General features: G+C 46.2%; 2 protein-coding genes across 5 annotated transcripts; both read right to left on the minus strand.

The window, feature by feature from the left end:
• Window positions 1–502: 502 nt before the first annotated feature.
• Window positions 503–20124, minus strand: LOC310846403 (immunoglobulin lambda-1 light chain-like). 2 transcript variants are annotated; one of them, XM_083742843.1, is made up of 6 exons: window positions 19694–20124; window positions 13118–13449; window positions 6146–6206; window positions 3691–4026; window positions 2120–2245; window positions 503–777 (listed from the first exon to the last, which is right to left on the minus strand). In XM_083742843.1, the coding sequence occupies exons 1-6, from the start codon at window positions 19761–19763 to the stop codon at window positions 770–772; spliced, it is 933 nt and encodes a 310-aa protein (XP_083598969.1). In that variant the 5' UTR covers window positions 19764–20124; the 3' UTR covers window positions 503–769. The 2 variants fall into 2 exon arrangements, with proteins under 2 accessions (XP_083598969.1, XP_083598968.1); XM_083742842.1 differs by lacking the exon at window positions 19694–20124 and adding an exon at window positions 13605–13713.
• Window positions 6875–11258, minus strand: LOC310846407 (uncharacterized protein). Of its 3 annotated transcripts, none has more exons than XM_083742853.1 (4): window positions 11052–11258; window positions 10812–10877; window positions 9019–9257; window positions 6875–7441 (listed from the first exon to the last, which is right to left on the minus strand). In XM_083742853.1, the coding sequence occupies exons 1-4, from the start codon at window positions 11125–11127 to the stop codon at window positions 7412–7414; spliced, it is 411 nt and encodes a 136-aa protein (XP_083598979.1). In that variant the 5' UTR covers window positions 11128–11258; the 3' UTR covers window positions 6875–7411. The 3 variants fall into 3 exon arrangements, 1 of the variants encoding a protein (XP_083598979.1); XR_014565280.1 differs by lacking the exon at window positions 6875–7441 and adding an exon at window positions 7450–7853 and having other exon boundaries at window positions 9423–10877; XR_014565281.1 differs by lacking the exons at window positions 6875–7441; window positions 10812–10877 and having other exon boundaries at window positions 8775–9257.
• Window positions 20125–21180: the final 1056 nt, after the last annotated feature.

The raw sequence follows: 21180 nt of genomic DNA on the forward strand, positions 1-21180 counted from the left end.
TATTTTTAATATTTTGTTGGAAGCCACCCAGAGTGGCTGGGGAAACCCAGCCAGATGGGCGGGGTATAAATAATAATAATAATAATAATAAACTGATTAATGGACGCAGGAGAATAGGGAAGCTGCCTCATGCTCAACAAGACCATTGGTCCATCTATCTAAGTGAGTCTAGTCTACACAGACTGACAGCAGCTCTCTGTGGGTTTCCTGCAGGGGGCATACTCAGCCCCACCTGGATATTGGACATCCATCTAAATACAAAGCAGATGCTCTACCACTGAACCACTACAGCCCACATCCAACATGTGCAGTGCATACAATCCCAGAATTAATTAGATATGGGTGGGATTTCATGGATGGAAACATGAACATTTGAGAGAGGTTGTGTACCTTTAACAGGAGCTGCTTCTGTGTCTTCCCCCAAAACAGAGATGCAGCAATGAGGAAAGGTGCACAAGAGAAGCTTCCCATCTTGTTGGATTAGTAATTCCCAACACAGTCATGCGGAGATAATAAAATCTAGTTCTGTTTATTGTTACACAGGAAATTTGCTCAAGGAAAGGAAGAATTCAGCAGTTTTTCAAGTGACCAATGTAGGTCCTCAAGATTGACGAGCAGATGAGAAGGAAGATGGGAAAACGTCAGAGAAGAAACATTGAGGATCCACACTGAGAATGGCCTCCAGCTGCAAGCGGATAAGTTTCTTGACTGGAGAAAGAGCTAATGCTTCAATACCAGCAGGAAGACACAGAGCCTCTCCACAGCTCCATCAGAGACCTATAAAAGAAAGGGATTCAGAGGTAATAACTCAGCAAGGCAATGATCATCAGCGCAGGATGCTCCATCAACTCAGTGCGTACAGTGATATATGAAGCAAAGCAGAGCGATGTGCGGAAGGTTCTCAAATTTCAGAGTTAGATGGCACCATTAACAAGGCATCTCGGAGCCAAAACAGATTCTGAACCATTCTGTGGCTTGGGAAATGCTCAGAGTTCAAGAGGGGAGGGAATGCAGAGTTGGCAGAGGGATCTTTTGTTTTGATGGACAGGTTTGGGTGAGGGATTAAAAACAGTGTTTGTTTTGTTCCCATGGATCTACTCATTCTTCAATGCATGTTAATAGAGAAATCTCCATTATACCCTAAAAAAATGGGGAGGGGAGTGCACCTCACATCAATGACCCTTGGGGTAATGGGATCCTGTTTGGGGTGACATTTTCCTTGTTCCAATATTTCCTGTAAATTCATGATCTTCCCCCCATCATTCCTTTTGTACTTATCCCCAAATACTAAAGCCTGTCCCAGCTGCAGAACCACTGCAGCTATCGTTCTGAAATTTGCCAGGCTATTTACCCCCTTAGAAGCTATGGCCACGCTTGCAAATTCCATCTAATTCTGGTAGAATCTGAAAATTTAATAGAGTGGTACCTCGGGTTACATATGCTTCAGGTTACATACGCTTCAGGTTACAGACTCCGCTAACCCAGAAATAGTACCTCGGGTTAAGAACTTTGCTTCAGGATGAGAACAGAAATTGTGCTCCAGCAGCGCAGAGGTAGCGGGAGGCCCCATTAGCTAAAGTGGTGCTTCAGGTTAAGAACAGTCCTCTGGAACGAATTAAGTACTTAACCCGAGGTACCACTGTATACTTTTCCTTTGTCCCCCCCTTTTAAAAATCAAAATGTAAAGATGCCCTGCATGAAAACACCTTGATTTTTCCTGCCTACAATTTGGTAGTCTTAATCGACTCTAAGTTAAAAACAGCTATAACTTGTTTTCCTTTTAGTAGAAATGAAAGGAAAACAAGTTATAGCTGTTTTTAACTTCCCTATTGTATTGGATGGGGAGTAAGAAACAAATTTAACAAATCTCTTTGGGTCCCAAATAATTAATAAATTGGAATGACACAGAGTGGCTCCAAAACACAACAGGCAGCTTCCCAAACCTGCTGCACACTCCTACTGTTTACATATATACTGCCAAATTGTTCCAACTAAGTGGGTAGGGGCTTTCATTATATACTTTGGATGTTAGCAGGGCCTCTGGATACATGAACAATGGTTCCCTGTGGCCAAGGAAGTTGTACCCTTCAGATTTCAGTAAGTAAAATGGGTCTCGTACCTGTTTTCTTCTTACAGGCTGTGTAGATTCCCAGAGCAGTACCATAGGCAAAGCTCTTAACCACCAGGAGCAGGAAAATGAGCTGCCCTGTATGAAGGCTGCTCTGAAACTCCAAGACAGTTGAGGCTGACATGAGAGAAAATAGAGAGAGTCAGAGGCCCACTCACCTTCACCAAGACGGACATTTCAGACTGGCATTTTTAGAGCACAAACTCCCTAACAACAACAACAACAACAACAACAACAACAACAACAACAACTTATTATTTATACTCTGCCCATCTGGCTGGGTTTCCCCAGCCACTCTGGGCAGCTCCCAACAGAATATTGAAAACACGATAAAACATCAAACATTAAAAGCTTCCCTAAACAGGGCTGCCTTCAGTTGTCTTCTAAAAGTCTGATAGTTGTTTATTTCCTTGACATCTGGCGGGAGGGCGTTCCACAGGGTGGGTGCCACAACCAAGAAGGTCCTCTGCCTGGTTCCCTGTAACTTTGCTTTTTGCAGGGAGGGAACCGCCAGAAGGCCCTCGGCACTGGACCTCAGTGTCCGGGCAGAACAATGGGGTTGGAGACGCTCCTTCAGTTGTACTGGACCGAGGCTGTTTAGAGCTTTAAAGGTCAGCACCAACACTTTGAATTGTGCTTGAAAACCTACTGGGAGCCAATGTAGGTCTTTCAAGACCGTGTTATATGGTCTCGATGGCCACTCCCAGTCACCAGTCTGGCTGCTGCATTCTGGATTAGTGGTAGTTTCCGGTTCACCTTCAAAGGTAGCCCCACATAGAGCGCATTGCAGTAGTCCAAGTGGGAAATAACTAGAGCCTGCACCACTCTGGTTGCAGTTTCCACCCTAGCATTAAAAAATGAAGTCTAGAACCTTATGGATACTTCATTTGTTTTTGTAAACTGTCCTGAAGGCTCTATTGAATTACATGGTATATATTTTAGATAAATAAATAGGATATATTAGGGCTGCCTGACCCTGCCATTAGACAGAGTAGAACAGCTGCCTCAGACTGCTAATTTTGGATGTCATGAAAGGGCAGCAAACTGTTCATTTTTTAATTTATTATTGTTATGTTTGTACTTCAGGGAGAGTTGTTTGTAGGATTTTCTGCCTCAGCTTCCAGAACTAACCTTGGGCACTATGCCTCTTGTGGGAAGGTTTTCAACACCTAGCATACATTAAAGTTAACAACCATTTAGGAGAGGCAGAAATGCTGAACCCTTAGGGAAATCAGCCTCCAGTTGTGATAAAACTTTATCTCCCAATCCCTCCCCATCTTTGTTTGCTTGTTTATCCATCAGGGTGACCATACACAAATCCAAATTAAGGCAACATCATAAAATAAAAAAAAATATTAATCAGAAAACTAAAACAGCAAAGAAAAACATCCCTGTTTTGACCATCTGCTCCTGAAGAAATGTTTGCTGCTTTCCCTTTAATCAGCCCTGTATTCTCAACCTTTGACCACCAAGAGGAAGAGGGCACCTTCTGGCTACTTCCCCCATTATGTAGGATCTCCAACCCGGTACATGTAAGTGCCTCCATCCTAGTCCTTGCCTACCTGGCTGCTGGCTCGGCTCCCTCTCCATCGACTCTTCAGCCTCAGCTATGTTCCCTTGTCTCACGTGGCATGAGTACACATGCCTCTCCTGCCACTCTGCAGCTGTCATGCTCAGGCGACTGGAAACCCCAAAGTTGCATGTGCCATTATTCAGGGTGCGGACGGGGTCGGTGGCGAAAGAGAGACGAGTCACCTCTTTCGCATCACGCTTCCAACTCACATCAATGGGCCACTCATAGGGAAAGCCCTGGGCCACACACACGAGTGTGACATGGTCCTTGTGGCACACGGGACCCAGAAGATGGACAGTCGGCTGTGAACGTTGACAATTTTCATCTGCAAAGGGAGAAGATGTTTTCTTTGTTCCATGAGGGCATGTAATAAACAGAAGGCCCAAGCTGATCAGCCCTGTGATCAGGACTGTGGGTGGCTGGGGAATGAGTGTGCCTGTTCACAGTGAGGCTGCCCTTGGTGCCTTAAAAGTCTCTATAATAAACCCACAGATAAGCACTTACTCCACATGACTTGATGCTGATTAATTATACCATTTTAATCAACTTGGGAAACAAAACAAAAAAGGTGGTTTAAAAAGGAGATTTAAAAGATGCAATGGCAATCTTAATTCATGTGCATAGGCTTCAATGCTATGCCTGGAGGTCTATAAAATACATGAGAAACAGGATTTTTGAAGCTAAGGTTAGTTAACCCAGATATGTGATTTTCTAAAGGTGGCACCTCTTTGCTTCAGTTGTGATATTATCTGTTTCTTTCTGCTGTGCCTGCCTTTGAACACACATATACACTGTCTTACTCTAATTTAAAGACAATCAGACTTTTTAGCCTGGGTATGCACCATGCATTGGAAGCCCCCCCCCCAAAAAAAGATCCTGGAAACTGTAGTTTACCCCTCAAGGAAGTATAATTCACAATACCTTAAATTACAGTTCCAAGGATTGTTTGGGGCGTTTTTGGGGGTGCTTTAAGTGTATGGTATGTACATAGCCTAAGTCAGGGGGTTGCTTCCCAAGCATGTCATGTAGATACACAATTATTGTTACTGCATAATCACTTTCTACGAGAAAACGGTACTTATTGCCAGCTGTGCAGCAGCAACAAAACCTCCTTTATTCCTGTAATGTTGGTGGTGCTATACAGGCAAGTTTAAAAATGTGAAACTGCACATGGTCTGAGTAGTTCTATTTTAACCAGAGTATTTTCTTTTTCTTTGGGTTTCACTCTAACCTATCAGGAATGTTGTAAATCATGGACCGCTGAAGAGAAGTGTACATTGTGTGCATCACAACTGTAGCACATGGCTGTGGGGAGCCCATAAGGCCAAATTAAGTCTAAAATAATAAAGCATTACTGGTTTGAAACAATTTGCTCAGCTGACTCTCAATGTCCCCGCTCTCAGGATCCGGAGGAAACCTCACCATACTAACAGAAACCAGCAGGTATACCTCCCACCTGGTTTCCCTTCCTCCTTCCAGGTAATGGATCTCTTTCTGAAGATTCTAGTCCTCCTGGATGCCGAGAAAGAGCTTCTTTGTTCTGGAGCTTAGGCTTTCATTGGCTCCCATGACGAAGGTAGTAAATTTTCTTCAGTATCTGAAGAGGTGTGCATGCACACGAAAGCTCATACCAAGAACTGACTTAGTTGGTCTTTAAGGTGCTACTGGAAGGAATTTTTTTTGTAGTAAATTTTGGCTTTGTTAGCGGACTGCAATCTTCGCTCCCGCCCCCCGCTCGCCCCGCAAGTGGTGGTAGTGCTGCTCAGGGAACTTTCTTGTATCCGGGAAATTTCTCTCTCTACTGCATCCACTTTTTGTGCCCAGAGCATTTGGACTCTGACCCGGTTAAATACTCCCTGATGGGCTGTGGTATAAAATGACGCTGTTTGGGGATGGTTAGGATCTCCACCCCCAGCCCCGAGCCCCAAATATTTATTTAGAACGGTTGCAAGGCAGAAAATGCAAACATCCATTCCTCCACTCCAGCCATTTGGAGCGAATTGGAAACTCTTTTCGATATTTTAACCCCCACCCCACGTGCCCCCCCTTTTTTAAGGAGAACTGGGACTTGAGACAGTGGTTGCATCTGGGCTCCCTCGCTGGCGATCTGTGGGGTTTTTTTTAGCAGGATTGAGAAAGGAGGCAGGAGCAGAGTGACTAGGGCGGGGGGAGGGTTAGATTTTGTGCCTTGGGTGGGAGAAAAGCCGATCTGGCTCGAAGGGACTGTCATGAATCCCCCCCCCCCATCTAAATAAACTTCCCACCCCAATTGCTGCCCATCTGGATCCTCTGCCGCCGCCCCACCCGTCGAAGAGACCGAATCAGCCTTGCTCTAATGGGAAATAATGAAAACGAGGTGGCCGGTGGGGGGGCCGTGGAGGTGAGAGCCCCCTCCCCGCTTTCCCCCCCACCCCGAAGGTGGACGCGAGCGCTTTCCGACTGACCTTCGACTATGAGCTGCGTCCCAGTATCCGCGAAGTAAGCTTGCTCACACAGCACTGCCGCCTCACGGGCCCCCCTTGCAAAATCTTCCCGGCTGCTCCCGGCCCTCCGGGACGGCTCCTTCCTCGCCCTCCGGCCCTCTTTGCTCTCCGACGGCGAAGCGCCCTTTGGGGCGGCGCTTCAAGCCAAAGGCGGCCAGGGAGCAGCCGGACGAGGGCTGCCCAAGCCCCTCGCGGCCGTCCAGTGCAGTGGAGAGCTGGGAACGCATCTCGCTCGAGAGAGAGACCCTCTAGACCTCTCCGGAGCACCTCGATCTGTCAGGATGGCCCCACAGCGGGTTTTTTCTCTGGGGGCAGCCGCTTGGGTTTGCTGCCCATTCCCTGACCCTTCCATCGCCTCCTCCAGGCTCCCGTCGAGTATTGGGCGCGGCGTGTATCATCGTGGCGCTGTTGACACAGCGGGACGCGATCGCACAAAAACTCTCTCCCAGCTCTTCCGGCAGCGCCTACCAATCCCAGCAGCAGCCTGCTCCCTCGCGCCCGGTCCCTCGACCACCAGAGGCACTTGAGGCGGCTCACTCTAGTGTCCTGCTGGACCAGACCAGCCGATGATGCCCACTTGCGCCCCCGCCACCTCCTTCTCGTTTCTCCAATCGTCTGTCAGTCGGGAACGCTCCGGATTGAACAGTCGCCCCTCGCCTCGGCGTTCCTGATCCCAGACGGATCTCCATTTCTGCTAGGAGGTCAGTCAAGTCCTGCTCCGTCCAGCCGAGTAGCCAGCCGCCCTTCTTTCCGCAGCCCTGAAGGCGCCGTGCAGCAACTGCTCCTTCGCTCGTGGCTGCAGAACACCGCTCTCTTGCAGGGAGGGGACACGGAGTCTCTTCTCAACTTACTTCTCCAGCAAGAATCTGCTCCCTGCTCAAACCTTTCTGCCTCCCATTCGAAAGATCGCTCTGCTGGGTGTCCACATCTGCACTTAAGGTTGCGTCTTAGGACCTCTTTATAGCTGGGAGTGAGCCCTACTGAACACAACTTACTTCTGAGTAAATGTGTGCAGAAATGCATATATTCGGGAGGCACTCTTCAAGCCCCAAGTAGAGTTGCCAACTTTACTTTTACTGATCTTACTCTTGTGTCTTTAGCCGCTGCAGCTGACTTGACACTCAAAAGCATTAAGAGGACGGCGCTTTCCTCAGTCCCATCCTCTGTTTGCGTCCTACTGGCTCCGATTTCAATAGGACTTGCTCGGCAGCTTGATTCCGTGTGGAGTTAAGTACATCTGGACTCCCTGGTTACACCCTTTTGGAACCAAACAAAGGATATGCGTAGTGAAACAGCTGGCAATGAAAGAGTTAAGTGTCTATAACCTCTTTTAATAAGCAATACAACACAAACTCAGATAATTTCAGGGAGGAAAGGGTTAATTATCTTCTTCCTTGTGTCCACCCCCCCTTTTTCTTGTTTTTGTTTTGCTAGACCCTTCAAGGAACCCGTTTTCATTTTTCTTAGGGCAGAAGGTTTTTGTAAAGGCACTCCCTGAGATTGCATCACAGTGACCCCCTGTATAGCACAGTGGTAGAATACTTTGCAGAAACTCTAGAATCCGGTCATGTTTCCCCTGAAGGTAGTTCCATTAGATTCAGTGGACCTCACTCCTATAAGTAAGCACAGAGGTACCCCTTCCTTTTTGCAGTTCTCCATGGCAGGACTCCTGTACCTCAAACAGATTCAGGGATTTATCAGCCGCCTCTTTAAAAGGCAGTGTGTCTCAAGAGAGAGAACTGGCAAAACTTAGTGCAGTCTTTCTTAATCGGGTGTCTTCCAGATATTTTGGATTACAATTCCTATTAGCCCTTGTCAGCCTTAATAAATTTCGAAACGTAGATATTTGGGCTGGGCAGCATGAATGAGACTGAAGAGCTGCAAAGAGAGTCCTGCCAATTCATGGGATCCTCTAGTTAACTGAGCTGTAATTTCTGTGAGCCACCCTGAGATCTACAAATGAAGGATGGTATTCAAATTTTATAATAAATAATTTCATTGACACCCCCTTAAACATTTTGCTGTCAAAGTTCCGTTTGTGAACTGCTGAGAGTTTTCTTCTGAAATGTGAAGTGGTGGCAAACACACCAGAGATAAAACATCTGGATGCAATTCCAATACAGATGGAAACTGGGAAATCTCTCTACTTAAAAGGCTTGCTGAAAAAGGAAGTTCATTAGAAGGTGCCAAAAAGACAACAGAGGTGGCACCTGCCTGATATCAAACAGGAGAGAGCTTTCACCACAAGGAAAGTCTGATCCCTCTGTGGTGTGGAATGGACCTCCTGCTAACATGGGATCTGCAAGAGGCCTTTACCTTCTGAGCGCAGAGATCAATAGGATAGATAAGGGCCGAGATGATCAGCTGCAGCAAGAAAATAAGCAGTATTATAAAGAACAATGTGGGGGGGGGGCAGGAGAGGGTTTGTTAGAGTGGCAGAACCAACAGGATTGTTCTTTGTAACACTCAGCCATATGAAGACATATGGGTCTCCACATGAGATATTTGATCCACCACTGTTGGCTGTGTGTGTGTGTGTGTGTGTGTGTGTGTGTGAGAGAGAGAGAGAGAGAGAGAGAGAGATTATTTGTACAGAGCTGGCCAGTGGGCGCTAAGTATACAAGATGCTTCGCTAGTAATATGTAGCGGAAAGTAATGTCCCTAATGTACAGAGAGGACGTGTTTCTCAGCAGCACATGGAGAGACGTATTATTGTTTGGTTTTATGACAGCTCCTGGTGCTGCTACAATCACTGTGTCCCTAGAAGCACAGAGATATTGCCCTGAGTCAGTAAGTTGGAGGCCTTTTAGGTACAAATATACTTTTGTGCCAACCCGTTTGCCACTCAGACGACTGTTCAGATCGTTTTTTGGAATCTCCTCCATTTTGTCTGCAGTAGAGTAAACAGTCCCAAGGTGCTCTAGATTAATCTCTCCAGGGAGTTGGCGGTACCAGTAGTAATGATAGGTATTTTGATGGACATCACAGCTCAGCTCCAGGGTCTCGCCTTGCCGTTTGTTGGCCAGTGGTGGGTGCTGGGTCACTTCCACTCCAGAGATGCTAGTTATTAGACCTAGGAGGAGAGAAATGATGTCCTGTCAGTGAGAGATGATCATCAGGTACTGAGGCATCCTGAAGCAAGGGGAGACAATAAGGGCACTAACTGTCTTGGAAGTGGCACCTGAAAATTAGCTGAGGGTCCAAATGTGCCCTTGGCCTCACATCCCCAGGTACTTACCACCCTGCAGGGCCCAGAGGGAGAAGAGCAAGTGTTGGAAGAGTCCACAGCGGCACTGAGGCAGCCCTGCCGCCATCTCGTCCTTGAAGCAACTGCCAGTGGGAGGAAAACGGATGCTGCTGGTTTCCTCTCTCTCTCTCTCTCTCTCTCTCTCTCTCTCTCTCTCTCGTGTGAAGAGGATTTAAAGGGAGACCTTTTCTCTTTATTTAGCTTCTATCTTCCATTCAAAGGCAGCTCGGCAAAATTAATGAGCAAGATGTCATCTATTAAACCACTGATTCACACCAATTCATTAATGGTAAAACTGTTTTTTATATATTTAAATAACTATGATCTATGGCAACCCCCAAGGTGTGGCCAGCTCTTTCAACTTCTGCCATGTGACTGGCAAGAAGCGAAGGAAGCTTTGCCCTTCATTGAAACTCCCATACCAGAAAAAGGCAGCTTGTTTGCTGCTCATGCAGCTGTTAAAGAAGCATTATGGTTCCTCTGGGCTTCAGAGAGAGAGAAGCCAAGGACGGTGGCCCATTGGAGTGAATGGGGCATAGTGTCCTGCCAACCTCTGTCTGCCCTCAGCCTGACCTCACTTGCCTGCTTCTTTACTTACAGCCAGTCCACACATCCACCCACCCACACCCTCAGTGTTGCATTTGAGAGCAGGGAGATAGAATCATAGAATTGTAGAGTCGGAAGGGAACCCGAGAGCCATCTAGCCCAACTCCCTGCAATGCAGGAATCTCAATACATGGTTCCCCTCTCTTGCAGCAAGAAGAAAATGAGCAGAAACATCAACAAGGATTCTGTGCGAGGAGCTGAATTGTTGGGGAGGCAGAAGTATCAGGATTGCACCTTGTGATTCACACATGTGCGGCATAGATCTCTGAATCAGGGGTTTTGGACTGCTTGTGTTAGCTGTGCTTGTGTGTGTGAGAGAGAAGCAAAGAGACTGACAGACCCACAGACAGTGACTATTTGAACAGAGCTCCTTGTGGGCCCTGAATATACACAATGCCTGTTTGTAGTGGGAAATGTGCCACTAATTTATAGAGAGGACATGTTTCTTAGCAGCACATGAAGAAGTGTACTATTGTTTGGTAGTCAGTTTTGAGACAGCTCCTGATGCTGCTACAGTCACTGTGTCCTTTGAAGCACAGAGATACAGCCCTGTGTCGCTAACCTGGAGGTCTTTTAGGTACAAAGTTGTTTCATTGTCTTTCCGTTTGCCACTCAGCCGACTATCGAGGCTACTTTTTGTGTCATCCTCTAAATCGCTACTATAGGTGCTGAACGTCCCAAAGTATTGTAGCTTTGGCTCTCCAGGTTGCTGGCGGTACCAATAGAAAAACCAGTTTGCTTGGTTGACGCCACAGCTCAGCTCCAGGGTCTCACCCTGCCGTTTGCTGACCACTGGTGGGTGCTGGGTCACTTTCACTCCAGGGTTGCTGGTAACTAGGCCTAAGAAGAGAGAAATTATATTCCATCAATGAATAATAGTTGATCACCAGGGACTGTGGACACCCTGAACAAAAGGGAGACGGTCAGTGAACTAGCCCTGTCCTGCAAGTGGTTTTTAAATAATAGGTCAATGTGTTCAAATGTGCCCTTGGCCTCATATCCCCAGGTACTTACCACCCTGCAGGGCCCAGAGGGAGAAGAGCAGGTGTTGGAAGAGCCCACAGCGGGACTGAGGCAGCCCTGCTGCCATCTCGTCCTTGAAGCAACTGCCAGTGGGAGGAAAACGGATGCTGCTGGTTTCCTCTCTCTCTCTCTCTCTCTCTCTCTCTCTCTCTCTCTCTCTCTCTCTCTCTCTCTCTCCCTCTCCCTCTCCCTCTCCCTCTCCATCTCCATCTCCATCTCCATCTCCATCTCCCTCCCTCCCTCCCTCTCCTAAAGGAGGACACCAATGGCGGATTTGATTTGTGTGTGTTTATGTTTAGTTTCTATTTTCCATTCAAAGGCAGCTTGGCACAGATCATGAGTAAAAGTTATCTGTTCAATCAGCAATTTACACCATTGCATCAACTTTGAAACTATTCTGATATATTTAAGAAACTGCCCAATGTCCAGATTATAAATATAGTTCAGTGTTAATGAGCTCCAGAAAACTCTTCATTAGGAAACACCTGAAGTATGAAACTGGATCTTAATTCAGTTCTGTTTTTTGTGAATTTTAAAATCAACTTAGCCTTGACTGGGGGAATGTGAGCCAAGTGAAAATGTGGTTAACAACAACAACAACAACAACAACAATTTATTTATACCCCACCCATCTGGCTGGGTTTCCCCAGCCACTCTTGTCAGCTTCCAACAAAATATTAAAAATACAATAAAACATCAGACATTAAAAACTTCCCTAAACAGGGCTTCCTTCAGATATATCTTCTAAAAGTCAGATAGTTGTGTATTTCATTGACATCTGATGGGAGGGTGTTCCACAGGGCGGGCACCACTACCGAGAAGGCCGTCTGCCTGGTTCCCTGCAACCTCATTTCTCATATTATTTTATTATTTATACCCTGCACATCTGACTGGGTTGCCCCAGCCACTCTGGACAGCTTCAAACATATATAATAGCATAATAAACATTTTTTTATTTAAAAAACTATCCTGTACAGGGCTGCCTCCAGATGTCTTCTAAAAGTTGTATAGTTAACTTATCTTTATGGTTCGGTGGGCCACATAACTCCATACCTTCAGATAAAAATAGGGACATCCTAAGGAAAGGCAGGATGATCCAGGATCAAATCAGAAACTGGGAAGGAGCATTATAGCTCCTGTGGGCTTCAGACAGTGGGAGAGAAGCAGTGGAAGGTGGTCCATTAGGGTAAATGGGGCACAGTGACTCACCAACTTCAGTCTGCCCTTAGCCAGCCCTCACTTGCCTTCCTTCCTACTTACAACCAATCTGAGGGGTGGGTGGGTGTCTGGCTATCAGCTTCCCCCTCCTTAGTCTCACCCTGTGTGCACCCTCCTGTTTCCTCTGCATCCAGTGCACTCCCAACATCGGTCTTATAAGCAGTGGACACACAAGAATAGCCACTATCCATATTTTTCCTGTATCCGTCCTGTTGTTTCTTATGAAATACTGTGTTTGGTGAATTCCCCCCTCCCCTGCAACCAGCTTTGATCTGCACTGAGAAAAATAACGACCTGGCTGCATATTAAGTTGGTAATGTGTACACATCCTCAGTGTTTCCTTTGTAGAACGCAGCAGGGAAGAGGACGGGGGACAAAACTAGACGAATTTCCACCTGTCATTGCCTCTGTCTCTGTTGCCCTCTCTGCCTTATGCCTTGACAGACCCAGCGGGCACCAACCACCACTGGAGACAAGCAGGGACTAGAGAAGTCTGTTTGTAGCAAGAAAATGAAATATCAGTAAGGATCTGTGTGAAGTGTGGGGTTATTGGGGTGGCAGATGCAGCACAATTGTGCCTCATGACTCTCAGGCACATGAAGAAATTTGGGTTGTAGGTCTCCCCATTAAGGCCTTTGAACTGCTCCTGTTGGCTCTCTAGGTGTGAGAAACAGGCAGAGACAATTTGTACAGAGCTGGACAGTGGGCCCCCAGGACACAACATGCCTTAATGGCATCCCCTCATACACAGAGAGGATGTGTTTCTCAGCAGCACGTTGAGAGACGTACTGTTGTTTGGTAGTCAGTTTTGTGACAGCTCCTGGGGCTGCCACAGTCACTGTGTCCTTTGAAGCACAGAGATACAGCCCTGTGTCATTAAGCTGGAGGCCTTGGAGACTCAAATTTGCTGTTCTGCCGTCTCGTTTGCCACTCAGACGACTATCTATTTCGCCACCTGGTTTCTCCTCCAATGTGTCCCCCTTACTAATCGTAAATGGTTTGATAACCCCAAGTTGCTTTAGGTTTGTGTGTCCAGGGCGTTGGTGGTACCAGTAGAACTGATAGTTGTCTACATCAACGTTGCAGCTCAGCTCCACAGTTTCGCCCTCTGGTTTGTTGGTCAGTGGTGGGTGCTGGGTCACTTTCACTCCAGAGACGCTGGTTCGGAGGCCTAGGAGGAGAGAAACGATGTCCTGTAAATTAGTAAGAGATCGCCAGGGACTGTGGACACCTTGAATCAAAGGGGAGACAGTCCTGGAAGTGGCATCTGAAGATTAACTGAGGGCCCAAATGTGCCCTTGCCATTTACTTACGCCAGGTACTTACCACCCTGCAGGGCCCAGAGGGAGAAGAGCAGGTGTTGGAAGAGCCCACAGCGGGACTGAGGCAGCCCTGCCGCCATCTCAGCCTTGAAGCAACTGCCAGTGGGAGAAAAACAGATGCCAGTGGTTTCCTTCTCTCTCTCTCTCTCTCTCTCTCTCTCTCTCTCTCTCTCTCTCTCTCTCTCTCTCTCTCTCCTACCCTGTCTGTGTATGTGTGTATAAAATAAGGGACCAAATGACAAGTCATTTTTAGATTTAGTTTCTTGTTGTCATTTCAGTGCTCTCTTGATACAAATACAATGGTACCTCTGGTTACATGCTTAATTCGTTCCGGAGATCTGTTCTTAACCTGAAACTGTTCTTAACCTGAAGCACACTTTAGCTAATGGGGCCTCCCGCTGCTGCAGCACTGCCACCGCATGATTTCTGTTCTCATCCTGAAGCAAAGTTCTTAACCCGAGGTACTATTTCTGGGTTAGCAGAGTCTGTAACCTGAAGTGTATGTAACCTGAAGCGTATGTAACCAGAGGTACCACTGTAAAGAATTTACAGCTCACTACAGTTCAATTAGCATTGTTCTGTAATAGTAACATTATTCTCTAACACATGTGGTGAAGGTGTTTCTCCCTATGTGAGGGTTTGCATTCTCACAGGAATGCAACTTGAAGATGTAGAGGATCTTTTATATGTTGGGACACTGGGCCTCCCAGAGTACTAGCAGCTTATGTAGAGAAAAAAAGGAAGCCAGAGACAAGAATCCTCAATGCAACAGGCAGGTTTATTAAAGAGGAAGGAATCTAAAACATTTTACTTACAGCGTTATATGCAAGCCAGCCTCTTATTTGCCTCTCTGCCTAACCTCCCTCACAGGGTTGTTATGAGGAGTAAATGAGAATCAGGAGAACCAAGGACTCCACCATGAGCTCCTTGGAGAAAATGGTGGGACCTAAATGCAATTAATTAATAAATAAAGCGATAAACATTATCAATTATATGCAAAAGTGTTTTGAACAGACACTTGATGCCTTTCTAGTTGTGTGAGTGTGTGGCAAAGGAAAGGGTGGAAGGAGACAAATAAAACAGCATTAGAATTCAGTTCTGGTGGCAAGTTTGCAAAGGAGGGTGTCCCTGTCATAATCTGGATGGAAAATGAAGCAACCTTTTTGGGTGCACAATGATAGAGGTTTGAGAGCAGAGAGCACAAGGCGAGTTGCAAATTTTGTGCCGTGTTCAGAGCTCCTTTCTGCATAGGGTTGATGCCTGGTTCTTGCAGCAGGACTGTGTTATATTTGTGTATGTAACACACAGCACGGGCCCAAAGGCAATAGAAAATACTGGGTGCATTTTTGTGTTGCTGGAGCAAAAGGAAATCATGTTTTTGGTGAAGACATGCAACATTTCCCATCCCTTTCATGGCAACTGGTGGATCATTTCAAAACTGTGTATGCAGCAAAAGCTGGTCTATTAGGACAGGTGGGGCTCTGCCCCACCAACCTCAGTCGGCCCTCAGAGTGCCTCCACTGTCTGCCTTCTTTCTTATAACCAGTCCAGAGGGTGGTGTCGTCTGTCAACTTATTTCTGCTCAGTCTCTCTGTTACCTTTGCAAAACTCAGCAGGGAGGAGGATGGGGGAATAACTAAAATTAATTTGCTCTGCCAGTCATTGGCTCCTGTCACTGGCTCTAGCTCCACCTACTGTTGGCCTCCATCCCTTTACCTCCACCAGTCCTAATGGACATCAGCCACCACTGCATATGCCGGTGACAGTATATGGGGCAGTTGATGGTTTGCTCAGCCCCAGCATGAGAGGGCAATTGACTTAACGACCATGCCTTCTAAAAAAAGAAAAAAGAAAAAGATCAGGCTGATGATCACAGTGAACAGTTCTGTGAATAGGAAAGCTGGGGGCCATGCCAGCAGACCTACCTTCCTCTAGAAGGTAGAGGAAAGCCTCTGCCTGGTAATGGGGATGGGCAGAAGTGAAAGGAGGAGCCTGATCTAGACTGGAACCTTAGTAAAGATGGAAGGGAAACCCCTCATGTGCTTTAATCCCTTTAAATCAGTAGGACTAGTTAACTATGACTAGAGTGGTTGGGAAAATCCAGAGTGGTTGGGGAAATCCAGCCAGATGGGTGGGGTATTAATAATAATAATAATAATAATAATAATAATAATAATAATAATGCAGGCACTGCGGATTTCAGTGGGACTAACACACAGCACAGGCAGATTTAGGGGAGCACAACTGATTGGCCTGCACTGGGTGCTGAGCTGAGAGGTTGCCACAGGGGCACCATGACAATGATGAACAACGGAAGGTGAGAGGTGGGGTACCCAATTCTGGCATTGCACAGGGCATTGTTGAAATTTTACAGTCCAACATCTGCCACTGTGCACCACTTATTTAGTCCGGATCCAATGCAACACATCTGATTGCTAAATTACTCTTCAAGTGAAAAAGTAGTTCTGACTGTCAGATCCTCGGTGCGTTCACTAGAAAGTTGCTTCTGTTCATCTGAGGGAACTTACAAATGTGGTCAGTTAGTCTCCTTCAAGTAGACCTTTCTAATATGCAGAGTGAGTCCGACTCAATTAACTGGAATTCAGTGCCAGCTAAGTAGAATTGAGCTGTATCGTCCCATCGAAACAACAGGAGCAACAGTTTGTTGTGACTAACTTCAGCTGGTTCAGGGCTAATAGGTTTGATCTATCAAAGCTTTGCTTGCTGATTAAAATTCCTCCAGACTACCAGCAGGAAGATGCCTGGCTTGAGAACCCTGCTGCTGGAGAGGCAATACAGATGTGTGGCTGTCTCCTCTGTGCCAGATGTTAAAGGCAAAACATAAGGATGACTTTTCCTAACAGTTTGCATCCTACTCTAGCAGATGCTTTGCACTCTGTGTGGGGGTTTTTAAATAAAAAAAACATGCTAACAAACTCCTGTCAATAAGAAGCACAGGCAGCTGAAAGTGACAGCATTAGTTATATATATATATATATATATATATATATATATATATATGCATGCTAGGTTGAAATACATGTCAACACATATTTTAAAACAAGTGTTTCCATAATAGTGATGGAAGTTGAATATGTTCATTTTTGAAGCCCTTTTGTACGTTGCTATAATAGGAAAATTTTGTTTTCCCAAAATTGAGGAATACAATATATTTTTAAATGGCTTTTCCTTTTCTGGCAATGAGCAGAAGGCATATTAAATTTGAGCAAGTTTCCTGACGCTTAAGAAACTGCCTCTTTCAATCTGTATCCTCGGAAAACGCACCTTAGTTGAGATTTATATATATATATTGCAATAAGTGTATGCATATTTCATAGGATACACAGTTAAATTCCAGATAGCATTTTTCTGTGTTAGTTGACAACCTTAAGAGAGAGCTTTCCTTCCCGGCAAGAAATCCAGACTAATTTGAGAAATATGGCAGGGAAGACGGATGTGGGAGCTTCAAAGCACAGTATGAGATTCCCTGCTGGAAGGGTCTCTAGTAAGCAGACTCACTGTTCTGCAGGTGGGATTCAGTTGCAAATTATTGCATGCAAGTGGATTTGGCACTCTTGCATAATAACAAACTTGCTTCTTCCCCCCACCCCAAGACAATCAGACTTTCTGAGATAAGTAAAGCAATGGGGGAATCCACTAGAAAGTATGGGGTAACAATTGTTTGACAACCTGTTGTATAACCTCCTCACTAGATGAATGCTCAATAAACAGGCCTCTGGAAGTGACTGATGCAAAGGTTCAGTTGCCCTGCTTTAAGAGGTGTAGCTCCTGTCATGATGTCAACAAAGGAGCTAGAGCCTCTCCCATTCTCAAGGCTTTACCGACCTGTAATATGGTGCTGGGCTGTCTTGAGTGACATGGAAAACCCTGTTTAAGAACAGGCTGAACCCCCTGTCGCTTAGGATAGGAGATGGTCAGTGAGACAACATTGAGAGCCTCTGTGGCGCATGGATTATTAGTCGTAGTATCAACATTGTGGGGTTTTGGGTAAAAGGGGTGTGATGTTTACATGGCACGCTCTGGCGCCACCCTTAGACTGGTTCTATATTTGTTTTGCCTGTGAATTACTTAAGTTAAGGGGTGAGTGGGTGCTGTTTCGGTTAGTGTCATGGTTCTAAAAGGGTGATAGTAAATAAGTCCCTATTTTGGTTTGAGATCTGTGTGGCTGTGTAGGGCTGGTGGGGGTTGGCAGGGTGAGGATGGGGGTGTGTACTTGGGGTAAGATTGTAAGGGTGAATTGGGCAGGTCTGTAGGAAGGGTGAGGGAGGGGAAAGGTAGTGGGTATTGAAGGTAGGTATTGAGTGTATAGGTATGGGTGGGAGGGGTCGGCAGATAGGTGTGGGAGGAGTGAGGGGATTATTTGGGCTTATCCACTGTATATTTTTGTTATTGTAATCTTTATGTATACCGCTTTGAAACTTGGATGATTGAGTGGTTTATAAATAAGTGAAATAAATGAATAAACCCTTCTGTGTGTGTGTCTTGCTTTAAGTGCCTGTTCACGATATGGACTTCTGTTTTATTTGAGAGCAATTGGGTGAACCAAAAGATAAGGCTTGCACCTCTTCTGTTGATGGTTGTGGCTGGGCTTGTCATATGTCCTCTTTTTCATGGGTATGCAAAATGAGAGTCATAGTTAAAAGTAGAAGCCAGCAAATGTGTCCTCTTTTTTGCTCTTCCAAATATGGCAACCCTATTTAGTCACCTGACTGTTGCCCCTGAGCACAGAGTTGCACTGAGTTTCCCTTCCTTTGATCTCCTTCTGCTATGAGGGTTAAAACAATGACAACAATGGTGATGGCATGTCCCTGGGCTCTCCTCAGCACAAACATATAGATATAATAATAATTACAACTCTCTCTCTCCCTGTGTCACCTTGTAAATGAACCTTCTTCAGCTTCATTGGGAAAGTGGAAGGAAGGAGCTTGTGGCTGCCATTCACTTTTTCATCTTTCTCTCCAGCTGAAGCCCAGACATGCTGGGAGGCTGGGAGCCTCATTGGTGCCCTTCTAGAAGCTTCACCCAGGGCAGGAACCCTGGTTAAACTATGCCACCCCTTCCAGCCACAGCTCTGTAAGATTCATAAAGTCCAGAGTCTAGAATTACCCCTTACACCTTTGCATCCATTCCACACCTTTGTAATGGACTGTTAAGAATAGCATATACTTTTCCAACAGCATTTTAGTAGGTTTTGAACCCTCGTTATTCCAGTTCCTAGTGCAAAGCACTACAGTGGTAGCCTATACTTTTTTGTGGATGAGCCACTCACCATGCTTGCATGGAGGAAGTCTCAGGAGGCTTTCCTCTGACATGAACGCAACTAATCTCTAAACCCATTGTGTGGTACTAATTCTGCACTGGTGGAAGGGTTGCTTTCAGCACCGGCCCTGCGTGAGTGAGGCTGCGTGCACTGAGCTGCCTTGTGTGTCCCCGAGGCAGATGATGGCACCAGCATGCCCACTAGTTGTGGGAAGTGATACTGTATGTACATGATATTGGGCATGTGCCAGCAGCACAAGGGAGGAGCTGGGGCTGTTTGACGCTGGCGCTCAGTTTTGCAGCAGCAGCAGTTCCTGTCTGTCTCACCGTGTCCCTTACAGCACACAGATACAGCCCTGTGTCACTAGGCTGAAGATCTTGAAGACCAAGACTCATGTTCTTCCCCTTCTCCAGCCATTTCCCATTCAGCCAGTCCTTTGGGTTGTGATCAGAGATCTCCTGCAGCTGATCACCATGATAATACAAGGTCCCAATAGGCTGTAGCTCTTTCTTTCCGGGTAGCTGGCGATACCAGAAGAAATGGTAGGTGCTGCTGCTGCCGCCAGAAAGTGAGCATTTGAATTCCTGTCTCCCCCCTTGGAAGGAGCTGGCAAAGGGTGGTTCCTGGGTCACCTTCACTGTGGCTCCACCACTCAGTAAAGCTGAGGAGAAGAAAATGAGAAAATCAGGGAGGGAATGTGAGAGAGCTGTCCCTGGGGAGAGAGCTCAGCCAGAGAAGTGCCACTGCACAGCACTGTTTATTCCATATTTCAATGAACAGGGATATCTAAGGATGGAAAGTGCCCAACTTACCACACCACAGAGCAACGAGGAAGAGGAGTTTAGTGGATTCTTGGTAGCACTGGGCTGGGGCTGAAGCCATGTCAGTCTGGGGTTGAGAGAGGAATTGGCAAGAACCTGGAAGCCACTTCACTTCCTGTCATGGGTGCAGGTGTTCATGAGAGGATGTCCTGCCCACACAGAGGCAGGGTAATACTGCTTTCTGTTGGGTTCTGAGCTGAGCAAGAAGCTTAGAGCAGATCTTAATCCACCATCAAAACCACCTCAAAATGTTGTGATAGAATGAGCAAGCTTTTGCAATTCTCCAGAATTCTTCATCAAGCTGGGGGTTAGAAGTGGGTGGGGAGAAATGGGAGACTTGATGCCAAAGCTAACAGAGTTTACATGGAAGCCACAGACTTGAAGTGGAACATGGAAGGCGATTGTAGGCTTCATTAGATTAGGCTCCAACATTGCCAGCATCCCCCCCCATAACGTTTCACAGTGCTTTTTCTCTAGAAAAATAGGTGCCGGTACTCACCATGGAGTTGTCGCAGTAAGTGTCACACTTTTTAACAACAAAAAAAGAGTACTGCTTGCTTCACATCCAGCTGGATGAAGAACTCTAGAGGACTCAAATGTTTGCTCACTGTTTCATGATATTTCAGCAGGGACCAACGACTGGTTTTTGTAAGCAGCTGTGAGAGCATTCTTGGCTAAGGGGTGAATTCGTAATGCTTTCGATGAATAAATAAGTCATAACACTTTATTTGGGGTCACCGTCTTAATCTCCTGCTGCAAAAACAATCCAGGATTCTTAAAAACAAACAAAACCATTCTAGCATGAGCTATCATGGACTCAACCCCAGTTTCATTAGATGCACCTCGAAATGCAAAGGTTCAGTGTGCCCCACAATTTTTCTGAATTCCCCCATTTATTTCTGCAAAATGGGGGGGGGGACCACCTGCCCCCACTTTTCAGTTTCCATCCAGGCCTTTGCATCTCTAGATGCACTTGAATAAAGGCATCCACTGTATGTAGATTTTGTGCCCAGCATGGCTTCATTTCTTTATTGAGCAGAGATGGGATTTCAGTGGACAGTCTCAGCACAGAGCTCTTTTTATCTTCTTCTTCCCCAGCGTTTCTGATTCCTCCCAAGGAAGCCGGTGGATTGTGGTGGTTTGGCTGCACCTGCTTCTGGGCTATAAATAGTTTCAAAGAGGATGCCGTTCTCCATTCCAGGTGCTTCTCCGAAACCTTTGACCCCAGAGTGAGGGCTGCATGTTTTCTTCCCTGCCTCTCCCATCACGCTGCATTTTTAGTCCTTAGGATTGCAAAGGCATGCATGAAAATGTGTGGGCAGTGCCTGTGAAATGTCAGATATCCCTGGGGAACAGAGCAGGAACTACAGTACTCGAGGCATTAGTGTGTTGCACAGCTTCTCATCTCTCCTTGGCAGACAAAAGCAGAAAAAGAAGACAAAAAAATCAGAAGACTCCTTGTCTGAAACTCTGGAGAA

The sequence above is a fragment of the Podarcis gaigeae genome (assembly GCF_964106915.1).
Source record: "Podarcis gaigeae genome assembly, chromosome: 1".
Lineage (NCBI taxonomy): Eukaryota > Metazoa > Chordata > Lepidosauria > Squamata > Lacertidae > Podarcis > Podarcis gaigeae.

Bases quoted from the DNA above. Each gene is read 5' to 3' on its own strand.
- LOC310846403 (XM_083742842.1), bottom strand. From the start codon at position 13,680: ATGGCGGCAGGGCTGCCTCAGTCCCGCTGTGGGCTCTTCCAACACCTG. The intron at 6,207-13,117 runs GTGACTGTGGCA...GGGGCCCGTGAG, and splicing joins TCTGTGCTTCAAAGGACACA to GCGGCAGTGCTGTGTGAGCA. The intron at 2,246-3,690 runs GTAGGCAAGGAC...CTCTCATGTCAG, and splicing joins GGAGCCGAGCCAGCAGCCAG to CCTCAACTGTCTTGGAGTTT.
- LOC310846407 (XM_083742853.1), bottom strand. From the start codon at position 11,127: ATGGCAGCAGGGCTGCCTCAGTCCCGCTGTGGGCTCTTCCAACACCTG. The intron at 9,258-10,811 runs GTGAGACCCTGG...CTCTCCTCCTAG, and splicing joins AGTGGTCAGCAAACGGCAGG to GTCTAATAACTAGCATCTCT. The intron at 7,442-9,018 runs GTTGGCACAAAA...TGGTTCCAAAAG, and splicing joins GTCGTCTGAGTGGCAAACGG to GGTGTAACCAGGGAGTCCAG.